Source organism: Anser cygnoides, chromosome 9 (assembly GCF_040182565.1).
Source record: "Anser cygnoides isolate HZ-2024a breed goose chromosome 9, Taihu_goose_T2T_genome, whole genome shotgun sequence".
Taxonomy (NCBI): Eukaryota; Metazoa; Chordata; class Aves; order Anseriformes; family Anatidae; genus Anser; species Anser cygnoides.
The window spans coordinates 4,926,545-4,952,336 of record NC_089881.1 but is presented as its reverse complement, the minus strand read 5'-3'; the positions used below and the strand labels follow the sequence as shown (position 1 = coordinate 4,952,336).

General features: G+C 50.3%; 1 protein-coding gene across 1 annotated transcript; it reads right to left on the bottom strand.

Moving 5' to 3' along the window:
* Window positions 1–16,061: 16,061 nt before the first annotated feature.
* On the bottom strand, window positions 16,062–19,697 carry FAM124B (family with sequence similarity 124 member B). The gene is made up of 3 exons (XM_013181428.3): window positions 19,255–19,697; window positions 18,301–19,041; window positions 16,062–17,254 (listed from the first exon to the last, which is right to left on the bottom strand). The coding sequence occupies exons 2-3, from the start codon at window positions 19,027–19,029 to the stop codon at window positions 16,646–16,648; spliced, it is 1,338 nt and encodes a 445-aa protein (XP_013036882.3). The 5' UTR covers window positions 19,030–19,041; window positions 19,255–19,697; the 3' UTR covers window positions 16,062–16,645.
* Between the last annotated feature and the right edge of the window lie 6,095 nt (window positions 19,698–25,792).

Sequence of the window (25,792 nt, the reverse complement as noted above, 5' to 3'; positions counted from 1 at the left end):
CTCCGGGGTTTGCGTGGCCAACAGGGTCAGACAGGCTCCCCAGAGTGCCTCAGCAGCTTCTCCACTGCAAGATGGAGAATTCAAAAGATTTCAGCATTTATCCCACGTTATTGCAGTGATCCAGGATTATGGGTGCAAGCAAGAAGAGGGCTGAACTCTCCTGAAATCTAGCATCTCATGCCAACATGTGTGAAACAAAGGCATACTGGGCTGTCTCCTCCTCTGCACAGCCCAAATAAAGTGTGATGAAATCTTCAGAGATGGGTGCTGGAGAATAAGCGTATACATTTTTTATAGATTTAGCTTTCTTCCCCTGCCCCTGTGGAGGAAAACGGCAGAAGATGCAAACCAAAGCCCTGGTGGACAACATGTCCACAGGGCCAAGAGCACAGTCAGGAAGGTTTCTTGGCTCAGGCGTGGAACCTCTGGTCAGAGCAGGCAGGAAAGGGTCCCCAGTGTGATGATTCAGCCCCAGCCACCTCTGCCCCAAACAGTCCCCTTGGTTGGGCTCTGACATGTCAAACTGCACGAGCACTGAAGGCCCTGAAGCAGCCCAACAGACAGGCTTCTGCTTCCCAGCCATCCCTGGCTCCACACTGAGGTATGCAGAGATTTCATGCTGAAGTGGCTACTCCAGTTTCCCTGAAGATAAGCCCAAAATAGATTTCAGGGCACTTATTTCAATAATACACAGGCCCATCCCATGATGGGATGTGCTATGTACGGAGCTGGCTGGTCTGACGGTGGGTATGTGGCCAGAGGAGCCGCTCCGGAAGCCATGGGATGCGGTGGCTCATCCTGGCTGCCCTGCAGCTTGCTAATGGGAACAAAGGCCAGGATAAGGCTGTTGCAGAGCAAAGGCACTCACAGCGATGTGGCCGTCAGCAGCTACAAACACCACCATGGGACCAAGCAACCCACAGAGCGCTGGGAGCTTCCTCCCCGCATTGCAGTGAGCAGGGGGGGGTGCACGCTGGAAGCACGCGCTGCCTCCATCCCCACAGCTTTTGGGGATGAGGTTCACGTTAGGATGCAGCATGGTTGCCCTGTGGAAAGCCACAGGCCTGCCAGCAGAGAAGCAACCACCAGGCAGGGCACCGGGGCTGGGATGCTGCAGGGACGCAAGCTGGCTCCAGCCCCATCCCCACAGCACAGAGCTCATGGTCTGGGGAGGGAGCGGGGCTGGCCCAGCCGCCGGGAGAGCTGCCAGCAGCCCTCAGCCCTCCAGGGAAGAGAGGACAAGGGCTGAGTGCTCATTATCAGCACTAGAAAGATACCACAGGATGAGAGCAGAATAACAAAAACTCCAAGACATGATTTATGAGGATTAAAAAAAAAAAAAAAAAAACACAACACACAGCTTAGTATTAGTTTCCAGTGGTATTTAAGTTTTAGAGGCCAGCCAACACTTCTTTTTTAAAAAACAAAACAAAAAAAATATGCTTCACTGAAATACTCTTTTCTGCAGGGACTTTTCTCTGTTGTGCTTAGTCTGTAGTATAACAATAAACAGGCATCTTCGCCTTAAGGGACTGCAGACGCTGCCAAAGCAGGCAACGTTTTAAACCTCCAGTAACCTTTAACTAATTGCAGAAGTCAGGCAGGACAGCGGAGAAAGGAGCAGTGCTGGTGCTAGGAGAGGCAGGGAGTGCTCGCAAGGAAGAGTGACACAGCACGGGCTTTCAGGGATGCCGGTGCCAGCTGGCTTAGGGATAACCTTTACGTCACCGTAAAGCCCAGAAACTGCCTTTGGGAAGCCAACCAGCTCCGTCTGCACACGCAGTTAGGGAATTAGGGATCGAAGCCCACGAGTGAAGGGGCAGCGATCCCCTCACCTCCCCTGCATGCAGCAGGCCCATCGCCAGGCACAGACACATGCTTCTGCTCCGACACGGCCGGTGCTCACCAGGAACCTGCCTGACACAGAGGGGAGGCTGGCACCAGCACTGCCAACTCGCGGGGAAGCATTAAAACCATGCCAAGAAGGCAGCAAATGACTTTCTCTAAGCAGCTCTAAGCGGTTCTCACCCTGCCCGGACAACAGACGTTAACGTTGGATGTGTTCGCAAAGCTGCTGATCTTTGCTCATGGCTTTTCACTGACAAAGAGCAATGATAACAGGGCTGATGTGTGGTTACTGGGATAACGGGTCCAGAACAACCGCAGGCAGATTCTGAGTAGGTCAGAAAGCACCGTCCGGCTCCAGCTCCCGCTCCCGGGATCAAAAGCCCGTAAGCAGACTAATCCAACCAGGGCCATTAGTGCAGCACCTTTGACAGAGCCTGGGAGCTGGTGGTGGTCACCACCCGAGGCTGCAAGGCCAGGAGAAGACCTGGGCTCCCTTCAGGGTCCAGGCAGAAGCACTTGGCTCAGACCACACCACAGATCCCGACCCACTCCGCGTCTTCCCAAAGACTTCAGCCATGTGTGACCTGGGCCCTTCAGCCTGGCCTGCATCCGAAGGAGTCTCAGGCAGTTTATTTTAAGCAGAGTCAATTTTTAGTGTTACTGTTTATGAGCCAAGAGGGTTTAATTTGAAATCCTACATTGTGGGTTTTTTTTTAAATTAAATTAAGAGCACCCTCCCCCAGGCCTGGTCCATAAAGCTGTCCCTGGAGATGCTCAGCTGAGAGGATATGGAACTCATCACAGTACCATCTGCCTCTCTACGAGAGGTGATCAATCATCCTGAAACTCCGAACACCCACAGTGCCATGATCTGCTGTAGCATTCCAGTCAACCTGTTTTAAACAACGAAAAGGGAGGACATGCTGTCCCCTCACAGTGCAGCGGTCGAGACCCAGCTCCCATGCCATGCCGAGCTATAAAACACCAATGTTACCTCGCTTTTATAGTTGGTGCCAAAGACAGAGATCCTTCTTTTTAGGGAAGACACAGAGATCAAAATGGAGAGCTGTGTGTGGCAGCAGCCCATATGTTGCCCTGCCACGGGGTGATGGAGCACGTGCACATCCAACACGTGGGCCTGAGGAGGGAAAGCACTCCCCAGACCTGCTGTGGAAACCAAACAGATACGATGGATCCATTTCCCTCAGAAGTCAGGCCAGACCTACAAGACAGCTTTATCCAGCCCTGAGGAAAACTGATCAACCAACAGGCCCATTACGTTGAGACTATTTTTCACTCGTGCTGCCTGCAAGCACTGGTATTGTGCAGTACAGGTATTCAGTCTGTCTCAAATCACCACCTGTGAACACATGTGGCCCTTGGTGCTACCAAGGCTGGTTTTCCCCTGCCTGGCGTGCAGCTGGCACAGCTCTGGGGACATTGGGTCCCCACTGCCGAGTACAGCCCAGCGTGTCCCAGAGGCACCATGTGGCCTTTTGGGGACAGGGTGGTACAGGAAGACCAAGGGAAGCAAAAGAGCCTGCCAAGCAAGCAACAGCCTGCTTTTTAAATCCTGCTGGCATCACTGTCAACAACAGCACATTGCTTCTGTGGTGTGGATTTAGGATGCACTGGTGCAAGCCATCAGTGCTGGTATTGTTATATGAAATACCGGGGAAAAAAGGTACAAAGCTTTACTATAATTTCTGTTCTTCACGGATGAGTAGGCAGTCTATTAAGAGAGTTGAACTGAATGTAGGATTTCTTATAATAAACTTGGATGAGACATGCTGTCATCACTGGCTTGGAACAAGGCCCGCTCAGAAAGCTGCTCTTTGTCCAGGTTGGCAACAAATTGTTTGTTTTCTTAGACAAGAACATCGGGTAGTCCACAAGACTGTGATTCATCCTCTACCGTGAAGATCTCCACCCCAAGTTACTCTAACAGACAGCTATTTATCCACCTGCTAAGCCTTTTCTTAGCTTACCTGGAGACACCGTCCAGCTGCTTTGTGTCAATCTTCATCTATACGAAGAAACACATGGGATAGTTGAGGGTTTTGCTCAGCACTTCACAGTTTGAGCTCCTGGTTGCAGCTCTCCAGGTCCAGAAATGAGATGTAGCCATGAAGGTGTCAATTCTGGAAAACACACAGAGGGTCAAAAAAGCACATGCATACCATCCCCAAAATTGTCTCTATCAGAGATTAATAGAAAAAGAAGTAATCTAAGGTGATATTTCATGTGTATTTATGATATTTAAGAGCTAAAGGACCCCCTAGACAGATGATGATGACCCAGACCTTGCAGAGGCTACAGAAAAGCCTTCCACTGATTTTTCTGAGTGTTGTTACAGTAGGAAGATGCAAGAGTGGTGGGCAGGAGGGGAGGTAGACTGAAGTGGAAATATTTAAGGATTTTATGGAGAAGTATGTGAATTAGGGGACTTATTAGAAGAGAAATTTATGCATTGAATTTTTGCACTGAATAACCTGGTTTTTCACTGTGCAAGCCCATGAAGCACCTATGCACTGGACAGTTGTCAAAGGGACATCGAGCCACGCTGTCACTTCAAAAAGGCCACAGTAAGCACCACGGGATAAGCGAAAACAGAATAAACCTGACAGATGCCCTACATTTATGGATTAAAAGAAAAATTTCCCTGACAGGCTCTGAGCTACAAGCCAATTTCACTGTGCTGCTGTATGCTGACTAGGAGGCAACTGAGGCATGAAATGCAACGTCTGTCCCAGTTCTAACCCTTTTCAGTCTCAATCCAGCTAAAGGTTTCTCAGTCCTGCCTGCTAGGAAGATCAGACTGTAACAGAGATGAGTCCCAGTGTCAGTACAGGTCCTTCTTCAGAGCCTCTTCCAGGCAGATTAGACATCCAACACCTAACCAACATTGCTGAGGGGAAAAAAGGATTTTTGGAAGCACCTACTTGTGTGATAACTGTACCCCTGTGATAACTGATGGTCACTGGGAGCCAAAGACAGCGATCATCCCTGTGCCTCTCTCCCACTGACTCCACTCTTCTCGAACAGAAATGGGAAGGAAAGACCACAAGACCCGCTGCCTCACTGAACTTCACCTGCAGGCCCACGAAGGGGGAGACTGCTTTCATGACAAAAAAGGATTTCTTGAGTTAACAAAGTCACATCAGGATAGGTGAATAAAATGAGACAAGACTGCCCTGCATACAAGAGCTCTGACCCTGCCACTCGCATTACCTGCCTTCTGGATATCTGCTACTTGGCTCGTGCAATACATGCAGAATGAAAAACAGTATGTTTTGAAACATCCAGACTTCTTTTGCATCATATTGTCTTCCCACACATCTCCAATCCCCCTGTAGGTCTGTCATCTGGCTGAATGGAGGTGTTCAGATTGATGAGTAAAAGACATGGTAAATCATTATTAAATCAAAAATATAGTTACAGAATGTGCTTTGAGAAAGAGCATGAAGGGCTAATATTTAATATTAAAGCAGCACATAAAATCATTGGCTAATGTCTGTAATACAGCCTCCTCTGCCATGCCCATTGAGATTTCTATGGAGAAGAGAGGGAGAAAAATATATCCAAGACATAACGCAAGTTGCGTGAGCTTAGCTTTTCACGAGCCTTTTGAAACTTGTCCTTCACCATTCCCAGGTTTCGCTTCAGTGTCATTCACAGCATCTGATTTTCACAGATGTCTACACTGACGCATTTTCAAAGCCCAGAAGTGAACAGTACTGAAAACACAGTGAGAGCTGTTTGAGAACTGCTTTCCAATATTTATAAGAACCATCTCAGAGGTTTGCAAACATCTCAAGTCCTGACCCAGAGCCCCTGTGTCCCAAAGAGGCCCTCCATCACACCAGAAAGCTTTGGGTTTGGCCCCGAGCACAGGAAAAGCCTGAACTTGTGAAACCGAGGTTAACAGGATTTGACTAAACATCTGGTCATCGTCAGAGTCAAGAGAAGCGCTCCGAGATGGGCGTTTATGATATTGGCCCTGAACAATTGCTATTTCTTACGAAATGGAGAACTTAAAAAGTTTGTTGCGTACAAGGCTGTTTATTGGCTTTAGTTATTGTTTCCATCGGTTTCCTTTTCCAACACCCAGCTTGCAAAAGCAGCTCTTGCCCCCCCAGCAGACAGACACCTCCCCAGGCACCCACTGCACGGGCAACGGCAGCCGCACCGCCCCGTGGTGGGCCAGGAACGTCCCACCATGCATCCATCCTGCACCTTGCTGCCACTGCCACAATGCATTCAAGGCAGGATCCCCAGGAAACAGGTAATTTTTTAATCCCGGTTACAACAATAATGCCTGCAGGGTGTGCAGTTGTAAAGAAAAGTAGGGTCGACATTTGCAAATTTGACCCTGCTTGGCAATGGTGGCTCCTCAGCACCTTCTGAAAGGCAGCCACTCTTGTCAGAGATGCCTTCTTTTAGGCAGCCAAGCTTTAAAAATGTTGGCCAAAAATGTGTGAATTAGTCAGTTTATCTGTGAGTAATAGGAAGGGAGGTATAGTGGCCCAGACTACAGCCCCGTCACACAGGCTGTAAGCTCCGTAGAAAATGCTAACAGCATTACTCATCCTGCAACACCGCCATCCACGGAGGAAATACACTTCTCTGGGGGATGGTGTCTGTCTGTCTCACATCCATACAGCACCCAGTTCATACACACTTGGGCACTCGGATACCCCCACCAGACAAGTTGGGAATGGGGGTTATACTGATGCTTTGTCACCACACAGAGGTGATCTCCAGGTCTTCGGAGAGATGGAGAGGACTTTTTAGTGAAACTACAAGGAGTAACCTCCCCTGAAACCCAGCTGTTCTCTCTCATTAAGCAACGCTGCCAATGAGCAGTCCATACATGCAGCACAATGCCCTCTTGTGATCTTCAGGTGAACTCAGCTGACACCAACGTGGCTCCAGTGCAGAGCTCCACAAGATGGCGGCCAGGCTGGGTCTTCACGGCCATGGAGAGAAGCAACCAGACCCCTCCACCAGGCCTTGTTCACATTACCACCAGGTGCAGGCCCCACTCCCTTGTGCAGACCACAAGAGTCAACCACAACCAGGTCTTTCAAAGAGATGCTCAGGCTTACCTGCATCCCTGAGTAGCCGTGTTGTGCACACCAGGGTTCTTCACAAGCTTTGCATTCAGCTTTGAAGTATGCAGAACAGAAATACTTGGACGTGCACTTTTCTGAATGAAAGTCAGAGCTCCACATTGTCTCTCTGCATTCAAATACTTAGGTTAATAAATCAAAAGAAGCTCTCAGAAGATTTATGTTCAAAAAGGATTAAAGACATTGAATTTTTTGACAGAAATAGTGGGCCAGATACAGGCTTTGATCCCTCTTTTGCCAAACTCACAGAAAACATCTGTGCAGTTAAGCAAAACAGTGTAGCAAATCAGATCAGGAGAATCCTGACTGGGTCCGTGGGTTCCTGAGACCTTTTGTTCAGACGGAAAAGAAGCAGTTTAATATCCTAGTCTTATAAACTGGGGACTATGCATTGATTTTTAGGGGCTTTTATGCCTCTAGATAAACACAGATTGCTTTGTTTAAAAAGGCACGAGACAAAGAATTAGGAGCATTTCCACAACACTGTACGAAGTTCACCATTGTCCGTAGGTTAGATTCAATACACAAATACAATAAAAATGAAATTGTGCTGACAAGCTCATCTTTTATTCAACAACACTCTAAGAATAACACAGTAGGGACAACAAATTCAGCAGGGACGACAAAAATCACAAGTTTGTGCCTGTCCAGGACTAGACAATAAAATTGTGGAGCACTTCCCACACCGGGTCTGCAGTGGTGCCTCTCGCTAGTGGAGCTGGCAGCAGGGCTGTCCCTCCTCTCTAGGACCAGCTAGGCAGGCAGAAGTTGTGGATCCAGGCTATCACTGAAAACTCCTAATTCAAGTGGTTATTTGTACAACCCTCAGCCCCCCCTGGGAACAGCAGTACTCTAGGCCCACCTCTCCTTTGGTGCTGCAATGACACAGGCTAAGCCACTTTGAAACTGCATGAGGTACTCCCATGTTTTAACTGGAACACTATCGTAACTTTTCATTTCTTGGCTACTCCTACTCAGTCAGGAGCATTTCTTACAGCACTGGGCCATCTTCCAGGCATAACATCTACCACAGGCACCGAACATGTCCTAGTTTTTCTCAGAATACAGCCCAGAGCAAAATGACTACAATACAGCAAGTGCAAGAGAGAACTAGCAGCGAGGCGGTCAATTGGTAATTAAAACCAAACCGAAAGAAAGCAAACCAGAACTGCCTAATCTATGACCCCGAGAGAAAATTATTGCAAACAACAAACAAATTCAGTCACAACAAGGCTTCTCACAGAACCAGCAGTGTGACACAACTCCACAGGGCAGCAGTAAGTGGGGAGCGCCCCAGTGCTCCCGACACCCAGCGCTGCTGGATCCCCACCGTGTCTTCCCCCAGGGGCAGGCAGGAGCCCAGGACCCCGCATGCACACCAAGGACAGTGCCCACAGGGAGATGTGGGACTTCCTCAGTGCCAGGGCCTCTGAAGAAAGAGGGGAGCCTCGTGCAGTTTTACGACTTCTGAAAGGCAGCATCAACAATCATTAGTTGACTGACCACTAGACACAATCATGGTGAAGATGTTTTAGGATCTACCTCCCTAGAATCCAAATTACTGTACAGTACGCAACAGTAGCAAGCACTTTGCAGCTAGAGGAAGGGTCAGAACTCATATAACATGCTGTTTGAACTTATTTCCAAGCACATGCAATACTCCTACCAAAGCAGAGCCGTTCACACACCAGGATCTTCCACTGGGCTGTAGTAATAAGTACGTACAAAGCAAGGGAAAAGATGGAAATAGTTCCATTAACACATGTAAATATATGCAATATGGAGATAAAAATACTCATGGGTTGTTTCTGACCCCACCAGTCACATCCCTCGGAGGTACACTGTTGTCTGGCAGCAGCCAGATCCATCAAGCGCCCTAACTACAGCCTGTCTGGCCTCCAGCTCCACTTCAGATGGAAGAAATAATCCCCCAAGCAAGGAGAAAGACTTTTTCAGGACCATCCAAAAGCCCCTTATCCTACCAACACCAAAACTTCCTTCCTTTCTGCCCACCACCAGCCAGCCTCTGCAGGGCCACTCTCAGCCCCAGCCTTGCTGACTACAGGCAACTTCATCTCCTCACCACCTCTAAGAGGAGCTATAAGGACTAAGGCAGAGTGATGATACAGCATAACAAAACAGACCATCAGGCCCAAATATGTAATATCACTGCTGTTTGCTTGTGTCACACATCTGCATTCATCCTCTTTCTAATTGCTTTCACGCTTCTTTCCAAACAATAACAAGGATGGTTTTTTAAGTGTTAAGATGTAGGGTTCAGGCCTCTGGATGCCTGTTCAGGTGCAAAATCCTGGCATGCTCCCGAATTTATGTTAAGACAGCTCATTACCACTGAACAATAGACAGTGAGTTGGGTATTGTTCAAAGAAATCACTTATCAAGGCCATGCCCAATAAAACATAAACTGTTAATATAGTTACTAAATGTATGAAGGGAGGATTAAGGGAGAAGGATGTTGTTGCAGTTAATGCCTAAGATTAAGAGATGAGATCTGCTTTTTGTTAAAGGGATTCGCCATGTGATTTTGGATGAGCTGTATAAAATCTCTTTATTTCCATCTCTCTCTGAGTAAAAAAGGAACAATACTATTTCCTGCTTGGTGGAGAATTTTGATCACTTCATCCCTTATGCTCATGATGTCCACCACCACCAAAATGTCTACGAAGCATGAGATGACAGAAAAAAAACTTAACTGACCACACCTGGCCAACTGAATTTTTAATCTCAAATGACTCTACTTTCACCCAAATTCCCCGGCACCGTGTCCCAGGTGCTGCTCTGCAACACCTCCAGCGCTGGTGCCCCTGCTCTGCACAGCAAGCCTGCCCCCCTGGGGGGCTTCCCTGCCGGGAGGTGACAGGGCCGCTCTGCTGACTCAGAGGACATCGCATCCAGGACTCTGCTTCCCACCCCCCCCCCCCCCCCCCCCCCCCCCTTTCTAGAGAAATTACAGCACTGCCTCCTACACGCTTGACGAAAGGATACAGTGTGGAGCCACACTGCTTCAGAGCGCAAAGCTGCGCTCAGCTCTGACATGTCACAGCTGGGGCTGCTACCCACCACCGTGAGAAATGGCTTTCCGTCATTAAAAAAAAAACTAACAATTGCTTCAGGCTTGGCAAAACCTTGGAGGAAATTTTCAAGGAGGCCTGTTTCTCTCACACATCCTCTGCATTAGCAGGATGATGATGATGATTATTATTTTTACAATTTAATATTACAGACAAATGGCTTTTAGAACAAAATGTGTGACCACCAAAGCTTTTAAAAACTGGCCAAGTTGTTGTAGATTTTAGAAGTGGTTGCTGCATACCCACATCATCTCTTTTCCCACTACCATCCACAACTCCACAAAGTAAAAACACATGCCTGGAGCACTAATGATAATAGACGGATAGGCTGAGGTTGCCAAAGTGCATTTCTGTGTGTCAGTCAAGCAAGACAGAAAACAAAGAAGAAACATATAGAGCAAGCACTATCAAATAATTATCCTTCAAACAGTAAATGCCCATCAACTTAAAACCACAATGAGTTTACTCGCACTCACATTCCACCTAGAACATCAACAGAGAAGCAGACAAGAACCCCAGAGGCCCACGGGCTCCATGCACCACGGCTGCCATGGGTGGTCCCTGCTTCCACCTTCACCCACCACTCAAATGCCCAAGATCGCTGCGGTGGGTGCAGAAGGGATGCAAAATCTGCACAAAGCCTTGGTTTGCAATACTCTGCAAGTGTTTTCATTGTCAGTTCAGTTTCCTTCACACACAACTGAAAACCAGGCTTTGATGATGGCGTGATGCTTGTGATTACTCCTGCCATGAAGCACGCAGAACAGAGAAAACGAAAGAACTGGTCAAATCTCAAAGTTGCACTTGGAATCTGGAAAAGCTCGAACTGAACCTGGAAAAATCCCATCTCCCTTTGTTTTTGCACAGTTTCGTGCTATCCAAGCACAGCAAACCTCACAGGCACATTGCCATGCGGAGCAGCCATGGCTCCAGGACATGGCTCCAAATATCCTGTCCTCCTCCCGTGGGGCAGCCAGGCTTCCAGCGTGCTCGCCCTGCACCACGCGAGTCACTGGGAGGGGATGGACGTGATCCACTTGCTTCCAGATGCCTTGAGACACATTCCCATGAGACATGTCCTCACGAATCAAGCAGCCAGATAACTGGTGCAAGTGCAATCTGCAAGACGGAGAAAAGTGTTTCACTGGTCCTCCTCCTTTCCCCCCTCTTTATTTCTTTTGGCTAAACACACAAGGTTTTCTTTGGGTCAGGGCTTTCCGCATCATTTGTGAGCTTGAGGAGCCCAGCCTGGCCAGGGCTGCCTGCAAATTGCAGATGAAGTTATCTCTGGAGATGTCCATCGCCCAGAGAGGCAGAGGGTGCCTCCTTGCTTGCACCATCCTTGCCAGCACGGTGCAAGGCAGGAGGTGCCCGCTGCTCAGCAATGTGCCACGTGGAGCACGGGAGAGCGAGGCCTCGGTGCTGCTGAAGGCAGGCCAGACCAGCACCCTGGCACAGCAAGACATGAAATGCTGGGGAAACATTCGGGCTGTCATCACTTTAAACTTGCAAACACAACAGTGGTTGTTACCAGACTAGAACAATGGAACTGAAAGAAAAAAGTCTCCGCTAAGACAATTGCTGAAACAAACAAACAAACAAACAAAAGCTACAAGAAGTAAAAGTTTTGCTCTTCCTCAGTATAAAATACTTGGCTTCCCGTGCCACATCTTGCCTCAAACATTTCAACACCTTGTACCATGTGCCACAGGACAAGGTAGCTCAGCAGCTCCAGAGAGCTGGAGCTGAAGGTGGCCAAAACTTAAAGTTTGTGAGAAATTTAAACCTCTTGAAATGTGGTTTCACTCTGCTTTACAACAAAACTAACATTTGCAAAATTTCTCGTGACACAGAATAATTTTCCCATCTTAAAAAACAAAAGAAGTATCTGGTAAGCATCAGCACGAGGCATTCCCGCAATCAGCTATCCCTTCCATGAAGCCCAGTAGTTCTGAATTAAATCAAGATGAAAAAACACAGCAAAATTGTCAGGGAAGCCTTGCCCCCCTCCCCACCCTGTCCCTGGTCTCCCAGCTCACACTGACAGCCCCAAACCCTCACAGGCCTGGCCCAACCTGGAGCTGCGGGTTCAGGGGAGCTGGGCTGGGAGCCCCGGGCCCTCCTCAGCGTGAGGCTATCGGCCCAGTGGGTGAAACCAGGGGGGCCCAGCAGGGCTTTCAGAGGAGCCCAGGTGTTGGCTTTCAGCATCTCATCCACCGTGGCAGTTCTGGTGGAGCCAGCAGCAATTTGGTTATCTCCCAGGCACTTAGCTCCCCTCTGGAAAGTACAGCTGCTTTGAAGCGCTGACTTGACTGGCAGGAGGACACGGGCCAACACAAGCGGCACCGTACCCGGTGTGTTGGGAAGCTAGACATCACCACAGTGAAATGCTGGGTTCAGTCTGCAGCACAAGGTTTCATAATGCTAGTTCACTTCATCCCTCACCCATCCCAGAGACCATTACGGGTTTTCCCTGCAGTCGAGTTTGAAGGAAGCAGCTCTTCGTGCCGTTCCTAATACGTGTGGTCACTCTTTGAACACGTTTCAGTCTAACATGACTAGCAAATATCAGGGGGAGAGGAGCATGACCAAAATCTGCTTGTTTGTATCCACTGCCAGGCTGAAAACAAAACTTCCAGCTGCTGGGACAGCCAAAACACGTTCGTTCCCTTTGTACCAGCTTCCCAGTAAGAATCACACTGCTTGTAGCATCCGGGGAGGTTCCCTGAGTGTAATCTTCTTTGTTTGTTTTAATTGAGAATCCCAGAAGCATTTTAAGCCAGCTCTGCTAGAGCAAAAGCCTAAACACACTTCCACTCCAAGCACGCACCAGAGAGTTTGCAGATCCAAAAAGTAACATGGGAACAACACGGATCCGACACCTCTACGTGCTCCCAGCAAGCAGGCAGCCCTCGTGCCACACGCCGTCCTGCACAGCAGGGGCACGGGGGGCTGCCGTGGGCAGCAGCAGGCTGGCGTGCAGCTCCTACACCCCGCAGTCGCTGTGGTGCCGGCAGCGCTGGCTCTCTGGCAGCGGTATCGGGGGTATCGTATGGCAGGGCGCTCCTGCAGCCGTGGCAGGGTGTTTCCCTGATGGTTTACGATGGGCCACGGCAGAAGCTGAGGGCTGGCTCCATCCAGCGTGGAGCCCAGCACAGACCTTTGGTCCCCGCAGCCCAGTGGGAGCAAAAGGAGGAATCACACAGGCAGGGGAGCGGCCCTGCAGGACGAGGGAGAGGAGCCAGCCCTGCTGGGACAAGCACCACTGCTGAGCCAGAAGCTTTCCTGCTCCCATCACTGCTGTCAGGGCTGGAAGACGAGCAGGGGGCTGTTACCCACCAAGACCACTAGGTCACCACCCAACCCTGCCTGCTCAGCACCTACCCACTCCCGCTCGACAGCGGGCTCCTTCTGATGCCGAGATGCGACTCGGGACGATCCCAATTAGGGAAGCGAGGCTGTCATAATTTCAGCAGTACAAGTGAGATGAGAAAACTCACGGTGTCAGCGAGTGCCTGCAGGAGCACATTTACAAACCTAATCACCTCCCAGCACAGCCGGGCTGCCAGCGCCTGGGGAGGGCGACAGGGGAGAAGAAAGCTTTTGGGACTCTTAAGGAATATTAATTCACACTAATAGGAACGGGATCTGTCCTTGCCTGCAATCAGCAGCAGAACTGAGACTCTGCACTGGAATATTAATGCCAGTGCTCCATGGGAGATGGAAACCTCTCAAAGCCACTTTGAAATTATGAGAATTAAACATTAGCAGAGCAGCACAGCAAACTGCAGGGTAGGTTTGGTTGCAGGGGAGAGTCTGCTGGAAAAGGAGGTGGAGAAATTCCCGGGATGAACCACTGCCTCCTGCCTGGTGCCCAGGACCCCAAGCCCACGTTGACCACTACCTGACACACCGATGTCTCATTCTGTGCACCCCTAAACCGGGCTATGATCCCTGTTTCTCCTGTAAAACAGGAGAAATTTGAGTTCCCAGTCCTGGGTTGAGCAGGTGCATCCTCCACACACAGCAGAACACAGTACCTGGCAGTGGTAACGATGAGTGATTTCTTTCCATGTGTGCTTTGTTCTTCTATACAAACACTGTTATATTTGGGAGGGGGTGGAGGCAAAGATTTGTTAATTCCTAACAAGCCAAGGACAGCCTGTAGGTGCTTGGCCATGGATGAAAAGGGAGAAGTCTATTTTTCATTTTCAAAATTCTGGAGTTATATTACTCCCCGTTAAAACTAATTTAATTTTTCTTCTATTATTACAGGAAAAAGATAAGCAAAAAGCTGCTCTCCCTTAGCACATGCTAGCAAGAGGCCTCTAACAAGCACATCAGTGCAGTGCCTTACGGTTCCCGTACCCTCAGCAGCCCCACTAAGGAGCATGTAGGAAACTGCAGCGCATCAGTGCCGGAGGCGGCCACCTCTCCAGTCTCTCTTTTCCCGTCACTTACACGACATATCCTGTTAGCTGACCGCACAGCTCGCCAGCAGAGAGGCTGAACGAACAGGAACAGAGAAGGAAATCCAGCGAGAAGGGCAGGCTGGGCACCAGGCGGAGCTGCAGCACCAGCACCCTTGTTAAGGACACTGCAGGAAGGTGCAGCTGGGCTGCAGCACAGGGGAGAGCAGCCCCCGGGTCTGTTGGGCTTGACGGACCGACAGACTTCACATTTTCGAGCCAGAGGGTGAGCAGGTTGGGAGCCCGGGCACCCCGGAGCACCCAGGACACAACGCTTGGGCTGGGAGAGCTCAGGGCAGCATCACTAGGGCACTCCCAACAGCCGCCGGAGCTGCCGCAGTCTTCTGGGGCTGAAGAAACAGTTTTTGATTCATGTTCCTGCTGCAAATGCAGCGAGCACAGGGATTTCTACTACATGTGATGTTTTTTCCTCCACCAAATGGCTGCAGAGGTTTCTCTGTCCTGAGCCAAGAGAAGCAAAGCCCACAACAGATCCACCAGTATGCAGAGTGGGGAACCTGGCCATGAAGTCTCCACTGAAAGTCATTTATCCCAGGAATCCCACTCCTGGGCTCATCACTGCGCCTCCATGCCCACTGTCAGAATGGTAACCCATGTTTACAGACCTGTCCCGCGTCAATGTGCTCCCCATCCCTCCCACCCACCCTCGCCCACACTGCAGCAAGCCCCCTGCTCGCCCTCTTCTGCTGCTCTCCCAGCTCACCAAACCTCTCCGGTGCTGGAAATCACTGGACCGGTTTCTAGCATGCGAGGTAAGGTCAAGTAATCACCACCACAGTTGTAAAATATCATACTATGCTTTAATAAAAAGCCCAGAGCATTACAGACCATAGGAAAACATTGGGTTTTGTTTGGTTTTAAAGTGTCCAGTTAAAACAAGCAGAAGCCAATCATCCGCCTCTGCCAGCACACCTTGATCTGCAATGGGTACAACCAGAACAGCGCAGCTTCCCCTCTTCAGGACTAGACCAGGTTTCACCACACTTTCTGAAGACCACATCGCAGCGTGAAACCTTCGCTGGGAGCACCGCTCACCGTGCTCCTTGGGCACCACGTCCCCAGTGTGCCCGTGTCACCCCACAGCCCCAGCCACCCGCCCTCCCACAGCCCGGACCAGCACCCACCACCATGGCTCTGCTGCCTGCACCCGTGGAGCACACAGCCTGCAGGCAGCAGAGTGTGGTTATTTCAGCATCCTTTGCTCCTGCATTACTTCTTTTCTCCTGCCCTTTTTGCTTTCCAGCAGTTCCCTCCAAGCCTCCAGCTTCTTGTCTTCTGTTATTTAAGACCCAGCTGGGATTTTCATCGCCCTGCAAATAACTGCGCGCTGGTCTAACAAGGCCTGATCCCTTGCTGGGTTTATTTTGTTCAGTGCCATGCATATAGGCAACAAAGTCTTGCTGGAGCAGAGACGTAGCTCAAAGTCTTCTCTGCAAATATTTGCTTTTTGTGCATGCTGTGCTACCATGGGAAAAGGTAGCTGTTGAAATGTTTTCTTAAAAAAAAATAAAAAAATGTTATGTTTCACATCTTGCATAAAGTTGAAAACACTGATAGCTTTCAAATACCTACTGCAGGGGATGTGAAAAGGAAGACAGAGGGAAACCAGCATAAATATTGTTGACCACGCCACTACTCGCAGTGACGATCCCCTGTGCGCTGTGGACATCCTGCAGGCTCCCGTGGCCGAGCTTCAACTTCTAACCCATCTCAACACGTTTTTCACCACAGTTATTTGCTTATTTATTAGCATTTTAGATCATATCTAGGATTTGCATGGCTTATTCTTGTCCATGGCACAATTATCCTCCACTCTATTCTGCGCTTTTTAAGAAATCAGCTTTTCTGCAAATGCAGCTTTCTTTCTCCTGCTTTGCCTTCAGCCTTCTCAGCATTGCTCCGTGGAAAGGGCCTGCCACAGGGAGCCCGATGCCAAAATGTTTCACGGCTACAAGGAAGGGCTGGGCACGGGTGGTCCAGCACGGAGAGGCACACCACGTGGGGCGTGCTCTCTGCATTTCCAGACGAAAGCACATCACTGCCATTTGGAAATAACACGTCCATCCGGGACGTTTGTCTCCAGTCATATGAAGAACTCCTCCTCTTCCTCCTCGGGCCTCGTTCCAGTGCTGACTCTTGGTGTTTGCAAGCGGAAGCCCAAGGCCCTCTGCCCTGCTCCTTTACTTTTGGCTGCCAAAGACAAGGGCCACGTGCTGTCAGGGGTGGGTAGGGCGATGCCGGCCGCACCCAGCGCTGGTGGCTGCAGGAGGCTGCGCAGGTCCCTGGGGAAGCGGCGCAGGGGGCAGCGGCCGCCTGCAGGACTCCCCACGGCCAGCCCCGTGTCCACGTTGGTCTCTGCTGGCAGCCGGTGGGCCCGGCTCTCCTGCAGCCCCCCGCTCACCTGTGCGTGCCGGGAGGGGACGTCCCACCTTGGTGGGGCCGCTGTGGTGCTCCAGGAGGAGCAGCAATGCCGGTGAAGGTCGCTGCCAGCTTGCTCCGCAGGGAGGGCTGCGCTGTGCTGGGATTTCGTTCTCGCCCCCAAGGCTCGGGCCTTCCGGCCCCTCTGCTCGGGGCTGCCCCGCACCACGGGGAGAGGGGCCGGGAGCGAGCCCTGGGGTCGTTCTGTGCCCGTGCTGCTGCGCTGGTTGGGAAGCCCAGCCCGTGTCTCACTGTGCCTGGGGCTGTCCTGAACCTGTTGAGGAAAAGTTGGAGAGAACCCTGTTAAAACATTGCGCTGGCTTTACTCCAGTGCCAGCGCTCACAGCGAGCCTTGCTGCGCTGACACCCTCTGTGATGCGTGCCATTCGGGGCTGCCCTCTGAACAGCAGCGGTTGTACAAGCCTGAGAGACGGGACGAGACACAGCGTGGTTAAAGTAACGTGCATGGAGAAAACCAGCCCCGGCCGCGTGTACAAACCCCCGGGCTGTGAGCTGACCGTAACCCCGGGGTCTCACCGCTGTGACAGGCGGCACAGCGACAGCACCAGCACAGTGCCCGACACAAAGGAAATAGGATGGGCAGATTATTTAAATATCCAAATCACAACCAAAAAATATAAATAAATAAATAAATAAATATATATAGAGAAAATCAGAGGTTGGAGGGGCTGTTACAATAGAAAACAAGCACACAGCTCAACTTCCCTCCTGCTCGTAGGTGCAATCCCCAGTAAGTATCATCTCAGCAAAGTCTGTCTGTCTGGTTTTACTCACATTCACACAACCATTGGACTGCACACGGGAACAGAAAGGGGCCAGATTTCTTATGACATTTATTTAGCACTTTTGCTCAACTGCAATTTGCTTGAAGCTTGTAAAAGCTAACGTTGCATCAGCACTGTACTTGCAAAACACCTGGCTTAGGGTGGCATGATGCTAAAATGCTGCCCTCAAACACAGTTATAAGGTAACAGCTTACTGGAAAGTGAACAGGCTGCTACCATCATTTTAGTCAGGCAAGGAAGGTAAAAAAAGTTAAACTTGACAGCTCAAAAAAAAAAAGTATTAATACTTTCAATCTCAGGCAAGCAGTCCTGATGTTAATTTAACAGTACGGAAATATTCCAAGGATGTGTGCTCATTTATCAATGGCATCATAGCACTGGCAGATACCAATTACTGCATTCATAAATTCAAAACCGAACAGGAACAAGCAAAATCTTAATTTCCATTTTGAATATGTTCTGCTTTTTGCTGGAGGAAAAAAAACATTCTCCTCCCCAAACACCACACACATACCTGAAGCAGAATTTTATTTCCTTCGTAGTCCTGCGTTTGCCACCTGGTGCTGCTGATAGGAATGCACGGATGGGGCAGGAGAGGCACCAGCTGCCCAATTTCTTGCACCTTGAACTGCAAGGCCGACGACTCCTTCGGCTCCGCAGCTACCCCAGCGGGCAGCTGCTTCAGGCAGAGCTGGACGGCGATGGCTTTGGTCGCGTACAGCACGAAGACGCAGAAGTTATTTTTCTGCACAGCTGCTTCTTTCCGCAGGATCATCTCGTACAGCCCCACTGCATCATCGTAGTTATCAAAACTGCAGTAGAGGGTCACACGCAGGATTTCAGGGCCGCAGTGCACCCGCCTGATGCCCCACACGGGCATCTGCTCGTCCAGGCCGTAGAAGTCCTGGTCAGCCAGCACATGAGGAGGGCTTTGCCCCCGGGCAGTCTGGGCACATTGGTAGCGCCAGGGCGGGTGCTGGAAGAGATCGTGGACCTGGAAAATCCGCTCTTCTCCCAGGTCCTCGTGCAGAAAAAGGAGGACGGATATTCCGGGAAAGCCGCAGCTCCTCTTGCGGTACCTCTCGTAGTATTTCTGTGGAGCAATCCGCTCGGACACAAAGAACAGTCGAACGTTGGGGCAGATCCACTCCAAGAGCCGATCCAGAGTTTGCTGCAGAAATGACGAGTGTCCCGCATTGGCAAGAAGATGCACAGTCATCAGAGGGTCTGCTCTGTCGCCCATCGTAAAGCTTCCCTACAAAACAGAACACAAATAGACAAATTGGTGCTCGCACCTCCTGCAGCGTTCGGAGCAGCAGTAACACGGACAGTGCGCTCTAAGACAAAAAAAATAACCCAATAATTTGCAAGCCTTGCAATAACCCAGTGAGGCAAGCAGGCTTGCACGCACGCGCACGAGGCAGGTAAGTGTGCCCAGCCACAGCAGGGCCGGTTCCAAGTCACTCACGTCACAGCAGAGCTCAGACGAAGGCTCATTGTCTGAGCCAGATCTGGTCACCGCGTGCACACCACCGCCGTGTCCACAGACACCTCTGCGTCCTGCTGGCTCTGCCCTGCGCACACCGTGACAGCGGGGACGGGGAGGCTGAAACAGGAGAGTGGTCCTGGTCCCAGCTGAGAGCAGGAACCCTCGCCTGCCCCCAGGGTGCTGCCAGGTCCCATGGGCCAGGTCCCACGGGCTGCTCGCCACCGCCTGCAGCCACAATGCGGCCCGCGTTTGGAAACCCCAAACCCCGGCCGTGCGTTCTTGCAGTCAGCAGGCTGTGCCTCGGCTTGCTTTAAAAGTGCGTGTGATCTCCAAGAGTCACACCCTTCTGGGGCACACAGATAAGCTATTCTTTAAAAACAAGGAAGGAAAACAGTCTAACAAAAGGGAAAAGCCATGTGAACTGGACAGATAACAATAAGGGCAGATACGAATCAGCCCCGGGGCAGAGGCGCTGCGGGACAAGCCACAGCTCAGAGCTACACACCTCCCGGGGCAGGTATCTGACTGCTCGGCCGGCCCTGTCCCACTGTGCACAGCCCCTGTGAGCCCAGCACCAGGCTGGTCGGTGCTCCAATTCCTGATTTTTCCTCCTCTTTTTTTTTTTGGGTGCAGAGGGAAGCTGCTCTGCACCCATGCGTCTGGCTGTTGTACACCCATATAACCAGCACCCTTAAGTAAACAGCTGCGATTTTTCCCCCCCTTATTCCTTGGGTTCACATATTGGTATTTATTTTATCTTATTGTGTAGACAACACTTGGGACTCTGGACTATCCCTCCTCCAGCACCTGGACAACAAATGACACCATCCCGGTGCCTCCTCGCTTTGCAGCCCAGCAGGAGGGTGTACAAGTCAGGGCACCCCCATTTCCTGGCGAGCAGCGCCCACACCACAGCAGGGTTTAAATCAAGGCTGGGGACACCAAGGACATACCCGGTCCCATCTAACAAAGCACAACACAGCTGATACACCAGCTTTCCTCTCACACATCCACACACACAAAACAGTAATTCACTGAGCAAAAAGCCCACTGTTAATAAAGGCCACGTATTCAAAACCCTAAATTAGGACTATTTTTCTTTTATTATAACCTTAGCTTTATATTCAACTGAACAAAATCTTTAGGGTCTAGAGGTACAAAAATCTGTGCCTTTGCTTTCTTTTATTTAAAAGATCACTCTCACTGACGGAAAAACAGTCATGATTTAAAGCTGCACTGAGACCAATGTGCAATAAGATGACCAGCTAGAAAAAGAAGAAAAAATTAATTTGCACTGATAGAGACAAAGCTACACACAACGCTTCCAAGCAAGTAATGACTTGTTGGGATGCAGACAAAAAATCCAGCTGTTGGACAATTGCAGGAAGAGTGAAGACTGTGAGTGTTAAACCACCAGAACACCATACACAAGCTCCAAACACAAAATATTACTGAACTACAAAAAAAGGAAATGGTTCATTAGCTCTTTGCTGCACAGAAGAGGACAAAGGGGCAGGCAGTCATCTGCCTTCCTGAGTGTGAGAAAAACGGGAATTTTGCCAGTACAAGAAAACACCAAAGCTTACAGAGTTTGTCAGGACCCTGATTGTGGCCAGAAACATGAGCACAGCATGGCCGGGTGGCATCAGCCCCATGGGTCTGCCTTGCGGTCACACCAAGCTAGCAGAGACTGCTAGAGCCAGGGTGGGTAAGTGCAGATGGATGTACCCGTGGGATGGGTATCGCCCAGTCCTACCCCTGCACCCTCACCGCTGGGACCCGGAGCTGCCGCATGCCCCAGGAACACGACGGTGCTTGTCCGACTGGGCTGCCCGTGCCCAGCAGCAGCACAGGGAAGGAGCAGCACACATTGTATGGCAGCATTGTGCCTGGCCTGGAGAAGAGTCCCAGCAGGACATGCTGTGAGTCTGTAAGGGAATGGCATCAGGCGGGTAACAGGGCTCTCGCAGTTTAAAGCGTCCTCCGATAAAGCAGCAAGGGGATCAGCGCTGCAGGCACCAAGCTCCAGCTCCTGCTCGGCCCAAACCAAACCGGTGCCCAGACGGGCAGGCGGCTTCAACAGAGGGTGCGGAAGGTCAGCTGCATCTCTCCTTTGCAGAGCAGGGACCTGAAAGTAGCTGCCATCCATTTCATGCGTCACTGGGTTTTACTTCAGCCAAGAAACCAAGCTACACGAGGAAAGAGCCAAGCACTGAGCAGTGTTGCTGCACGTGCTGGGGCAGGCCAGGGAAGCCGTCTCACCCTGAGCTGCAGGGATGGACCTGCCTGCAGGACGATCGCCAGGCCTCGTGCTTGAACCTGCAAGCTCTCAGACCAGCAGCTCCAGGCTGGGACACCCACCACTCCCACCACGAGGACCACAAGATGAACTGAACGCCAGCCTCTGCCCCAACCCCTCCTTGGGGGCCAGCCCCACCACCCGGGCCACGCACCATGTGGTAGAGGAGGGCTCTGCTCCTCGTCCACTTTGCTGCGGCACCCAAATGTCCACGCAGAAGGGCTCAAACCCAGGCCCTCCAACCTCACGGGGGTATTCTCATGCCCTTAATGTCTCTGCAGGGAACTTCCCCCGCACCGGAGGGAAGCCAGATGCCGTTCCCACCACCTCCCTCATTGCTTCGGTCTCGAGAGTTTTGACCTCTGCATCCATCACTTTTCTTAGAGGAGCAGAAGTTCTTGGATTTGAGTGGATGACTCTAACCAATTTCTCTGGATTTTGTAAGAAAAAGAAAGTGTTGGTTTCACTCTGATTCCTGACTATGATTAGTTCTTGCCTTCCTCTTGGCTTCCCCTTCCCCCTGCTTTCCAGCCTGGCTGCCAAACGGAAAAGCACATTATTCACAGTGACCAACCAAACATGCCAAGAAAGATTTCTTTAAGTGATTAGAAAAATAATAGTTCAGTCCTATGCAAAAAATCAGTTTGCGCTCACAAAATACATCAGAGTCTAGTTTTGTGTAAGAGCATATGAAACACATACTTTACCAACCACCAATATATTCACTAGTAAGCTCTGCATAAAATAAACTCCAAATGTAAACAGCTAGCAGGTACTTTGTTGTGTGAGGGCTCAGAGCACTACCTGCTATATGTTTCAGATCTTACGGTGGAAAGGCAGTGCAGAATAATTAATAATTCCTTTTCCTAATGAGCTCTTGCAATGCTCCCAGTCCTCTGAGGTGCTGAGCCCTTCACTCCAGCTGACACCCGCAGGACTGATGATGCATCACAGGATTTAATTCTAATTCCATACTAACTTCCATAACGAAGCAACTTGGTGAGGGTTTAGGCTTCGTACACTAGCACATAATTAATTTTCAGGAGAGTGACTCTGTTACCTCAGCATCTCAGGAGCAGGCCTCATTAAATCCACGCAACGTCTTGGGCTTCCTTGCTTTTAAAAGATTTTTTTTTTTTTAAATGCCAATCTCAAGCTCTTCCTACAAGGACAAAAATATTAATTCACCTGCTAGGCAACAGTTATCTGCAGCACACACACTACTGAGCCAAAAAGCAGAATTAAGGTCTTACTTGAATACAGTAAGCTTTGTAAAGAGTCTGCCTCTTGCTCCAAACTTTGTGCCTCCAGTTCATCATAGCTTCCAAGTAAAAACCCAACGGCCAGAAGAGAAAATCATAATCTAACCTACTGCACTTAGGAAGGCAGACTTCTTTTCCTTCTTTTTAACAGGCTTTAAGAGAGGAATCCAGCAAGGGTCTGTCAGCAATGAGACACACAAAACTGGGAGCTCACCACACACAGCAAGTCAGGATCCAAGCAGAAAAAGAAAAGAAAACAAGAGAAAATGGAGCCATGAGGAGGAGAGGGAAGGGGAGGCCGGCAGGGCTGCAGCTCCTCCCGTCGACAGGACACAGCCACTGGAGACTGCCTTAGGAAACACTGCTCCAGGCGATGCACAGGGCGGGCAGGGTTTCAAGGCTCACCCAGGAGTTAAATGCAGACAAAAAGGAATTTCCTCCTGAAAAAAAGGAGTCTCCAACAGCAGCAGGCTGGGGACACAGCATCCCTCAGCAGCACAGGGAACAGCCACAGGGCAACCAGGGGCAAACCACGCTTTCCCTGTGCACTTATCAGCTGTGCTTAAGAAAGTAAAGCAAAGGAGTTATCCTCAGACAGCACGGAGCTTGTGCTAGGACAAGGCTGGGAGAGCACCACCAAGACGAGGCCCATCACTGGCACCGGGGCAGACCACGAGCCTGCTGAACCTGCTGCAGGCTTAGAGGCAGCCAAGGTTTTACCATTCGTGCCTGAGCGATCTCTCAGGAAAAGGAGCACCTAGTCTGAGGCCCGAGTTTCCAAACACACACTGACTTCAACAGGAGCTTGAAAACCCTACGTTAAGCCAGCACCATTGCAGTGATATGAACAAGGCTGATAATAACCCAGCTGCCAGGCACAGATCAGTCCCAATTCTGCTCAAACAAAGGGAAAGGCGACCTGGAGAGAGGAAACTGTGGCCCACAACAGCGTGGGCGAGAGGCAGTCGCCGGCACCCCGCGCTGTGCCATTGCCATCCTCCTCCCTCCTGCCCCTCGGCTGTGCATGGGCACATTGAAATAAGGCAGAGACTCTTGTGAATTGTTCATTTAATCAGCTTACATATAGCATGGCTGAAGACAACTCAAGGAAAAATTCTTGGAAGGCCAGCAGCAGACACCGGCAGAAGCCGCACCCTGCTGGGCGTTAATGAGAGCAAGTCACCAGGAGGCAGGGAGCTCGCCAGCAGGCCCAAGCTTTGGCTCCAGGAGCAAATCGGGCCTACGTGGTGTGAAGGCTTCTAATTACTCCCGTTCCTGAGGGCGACTCTCCTAAGATACGGGGTAATACGACCCAAATTCTAATTAAAAAAACCACCACCAGCAGCCTTGGCCTGGATCCCACACTACACTGGAATTGCAGATTTGCATAATTAATTAAGCTGATAACAAATGCTATGACAGACGAGCTGCAGGAGATTATTAGCCTCATCTTTAATGGAATTTCAAGAGAAGCAATGTCCAAGCAAACAACAGTAAATACTCACAGAAGTTGTGCACAAGGTCTAAGAAACAGAGGTTGCTGGGATTTGGCACGTGCCCTCGCAAATTTTGCAAACAAAGGGCAGCATGTGGAATCACAGTAAGGCAGCATCGGGCCCTAATGCTGCTTTAAGGACTTCCCTTTGTGGTTTTGTTCCTTCCAAGAACAGCAGTAGTAAGGGCTGTTTGCAAACAGCAACTGGGAGCTGCGCTGCCAGGATTCTCCGTCCCTCCCAGCTTCTCCTCGGGCAAGCAGCAGCGGGTGGCTCCCAGGCCCCGTCTCTCCAGAGGGTTTCTTCACCTCTGTGCACAGCTAACTAACACGGTTCAGCTGCTCCAGGACTGGAGGAGGTGAAACAGGCCTGTCTGTCCTGAACAGCAGCACGCTTCCAGGCTTTAGGGGAGTGTGCCTGCTCTCAGCAGCTGTTTATTTCAGGCTGTCTAGAGACCCAGGCAGAGGTTGCTGTGTTAGTCACATCCTCATCACATTTGTGAGTTTCTTTGCAGGCAAAAAATACGGAAGCAAAGGTGAGACAGGGATTGGTACCGGAAGACTTAAGGACCAGAAGCATCTGGCTCAGGTGCTGGAATGAGGCAGAAACACTGTGCTGCAGGACCGCAGTTAGCCATGTACTTCCCTGGAACAGCCAGGCCATCGTTTCCTTAACAAGGTACTAACCCTCAGGTCATTTCCACCCATTTTAGCACAGTCCATGGGCTATTCTAAACCAAGTCACCATCCAGGAGCTAATACTCCCAACCCCAAATACCCAGAATACAAGGTGGCTCCCACCATCAGCTCCTCTCCCAGACAAAAGTGCCCCTGGGTGCTCAGCAGCAGGAGGGGAGCAAAGACGGGTGGCACCCGGGGCTCCTTTCCCCCAGCACTCACAAAGCCTCACCTGGGCAAAGTCTGTCCCATCTCCACATCCCCAGTCACAGCACGTGGTGCCAGTTACGTACCTTCTTTTAGCAGATTGGCTTGGAGTGTTCGGGTATCAGTTTCCCCCACAAGAGTCTTGCCTTGGCAGGCCTCAGACCTGGGTGTTTGGAAACACAGACAAAGGACAGAGCCACTGCATGGCTCCGAACGGCTGACTGCACAGCAAAACCCAGGTTGTTACAGCACAGAGCAAGGGCTAGAGCCTTCTTCAACAGATGAGTTTCCAGTATGGCTAGAGACCTCTCTACTCTCTCTGTTCCCTTTTTCCTTGAAGCTTTAGTAGCTTGCTGTCCCTTAAAAACTTGGCTTAATTTCAAAGTTTGTAAAAAATAAATTCATATTAGATATAAATGCAATAAGCTCCTTAAAGCAAGAGCCAATGCTGCATCTCGCATATACAGGATAAATACAATATAATCACTGCTGAGGCTCGGGGTACTACCCTAATGAAATTAATAAATAACTAAGATTAAAAACAAGAGAAAAAACACCAGAAAAAAAGATAACACTAAC

Bases quoted from the DNA above. Each gene is read 5' to 3' on its own strand.
- FAM124B (XM_013181428.3), bottom strand. From the start codon at position 19,029: ATGGGCGACAGAGCAGACCCTCTGATGACTGTGCATCTTCTTGCCAAT. The intron at 17,255-18,300 runs GTATGTGTGTGG...TTTCCTCAACAG, and splicing joins GAAATAAAATTCTGCTTCAG to GTTCAGGACAGCCCCAGGCA.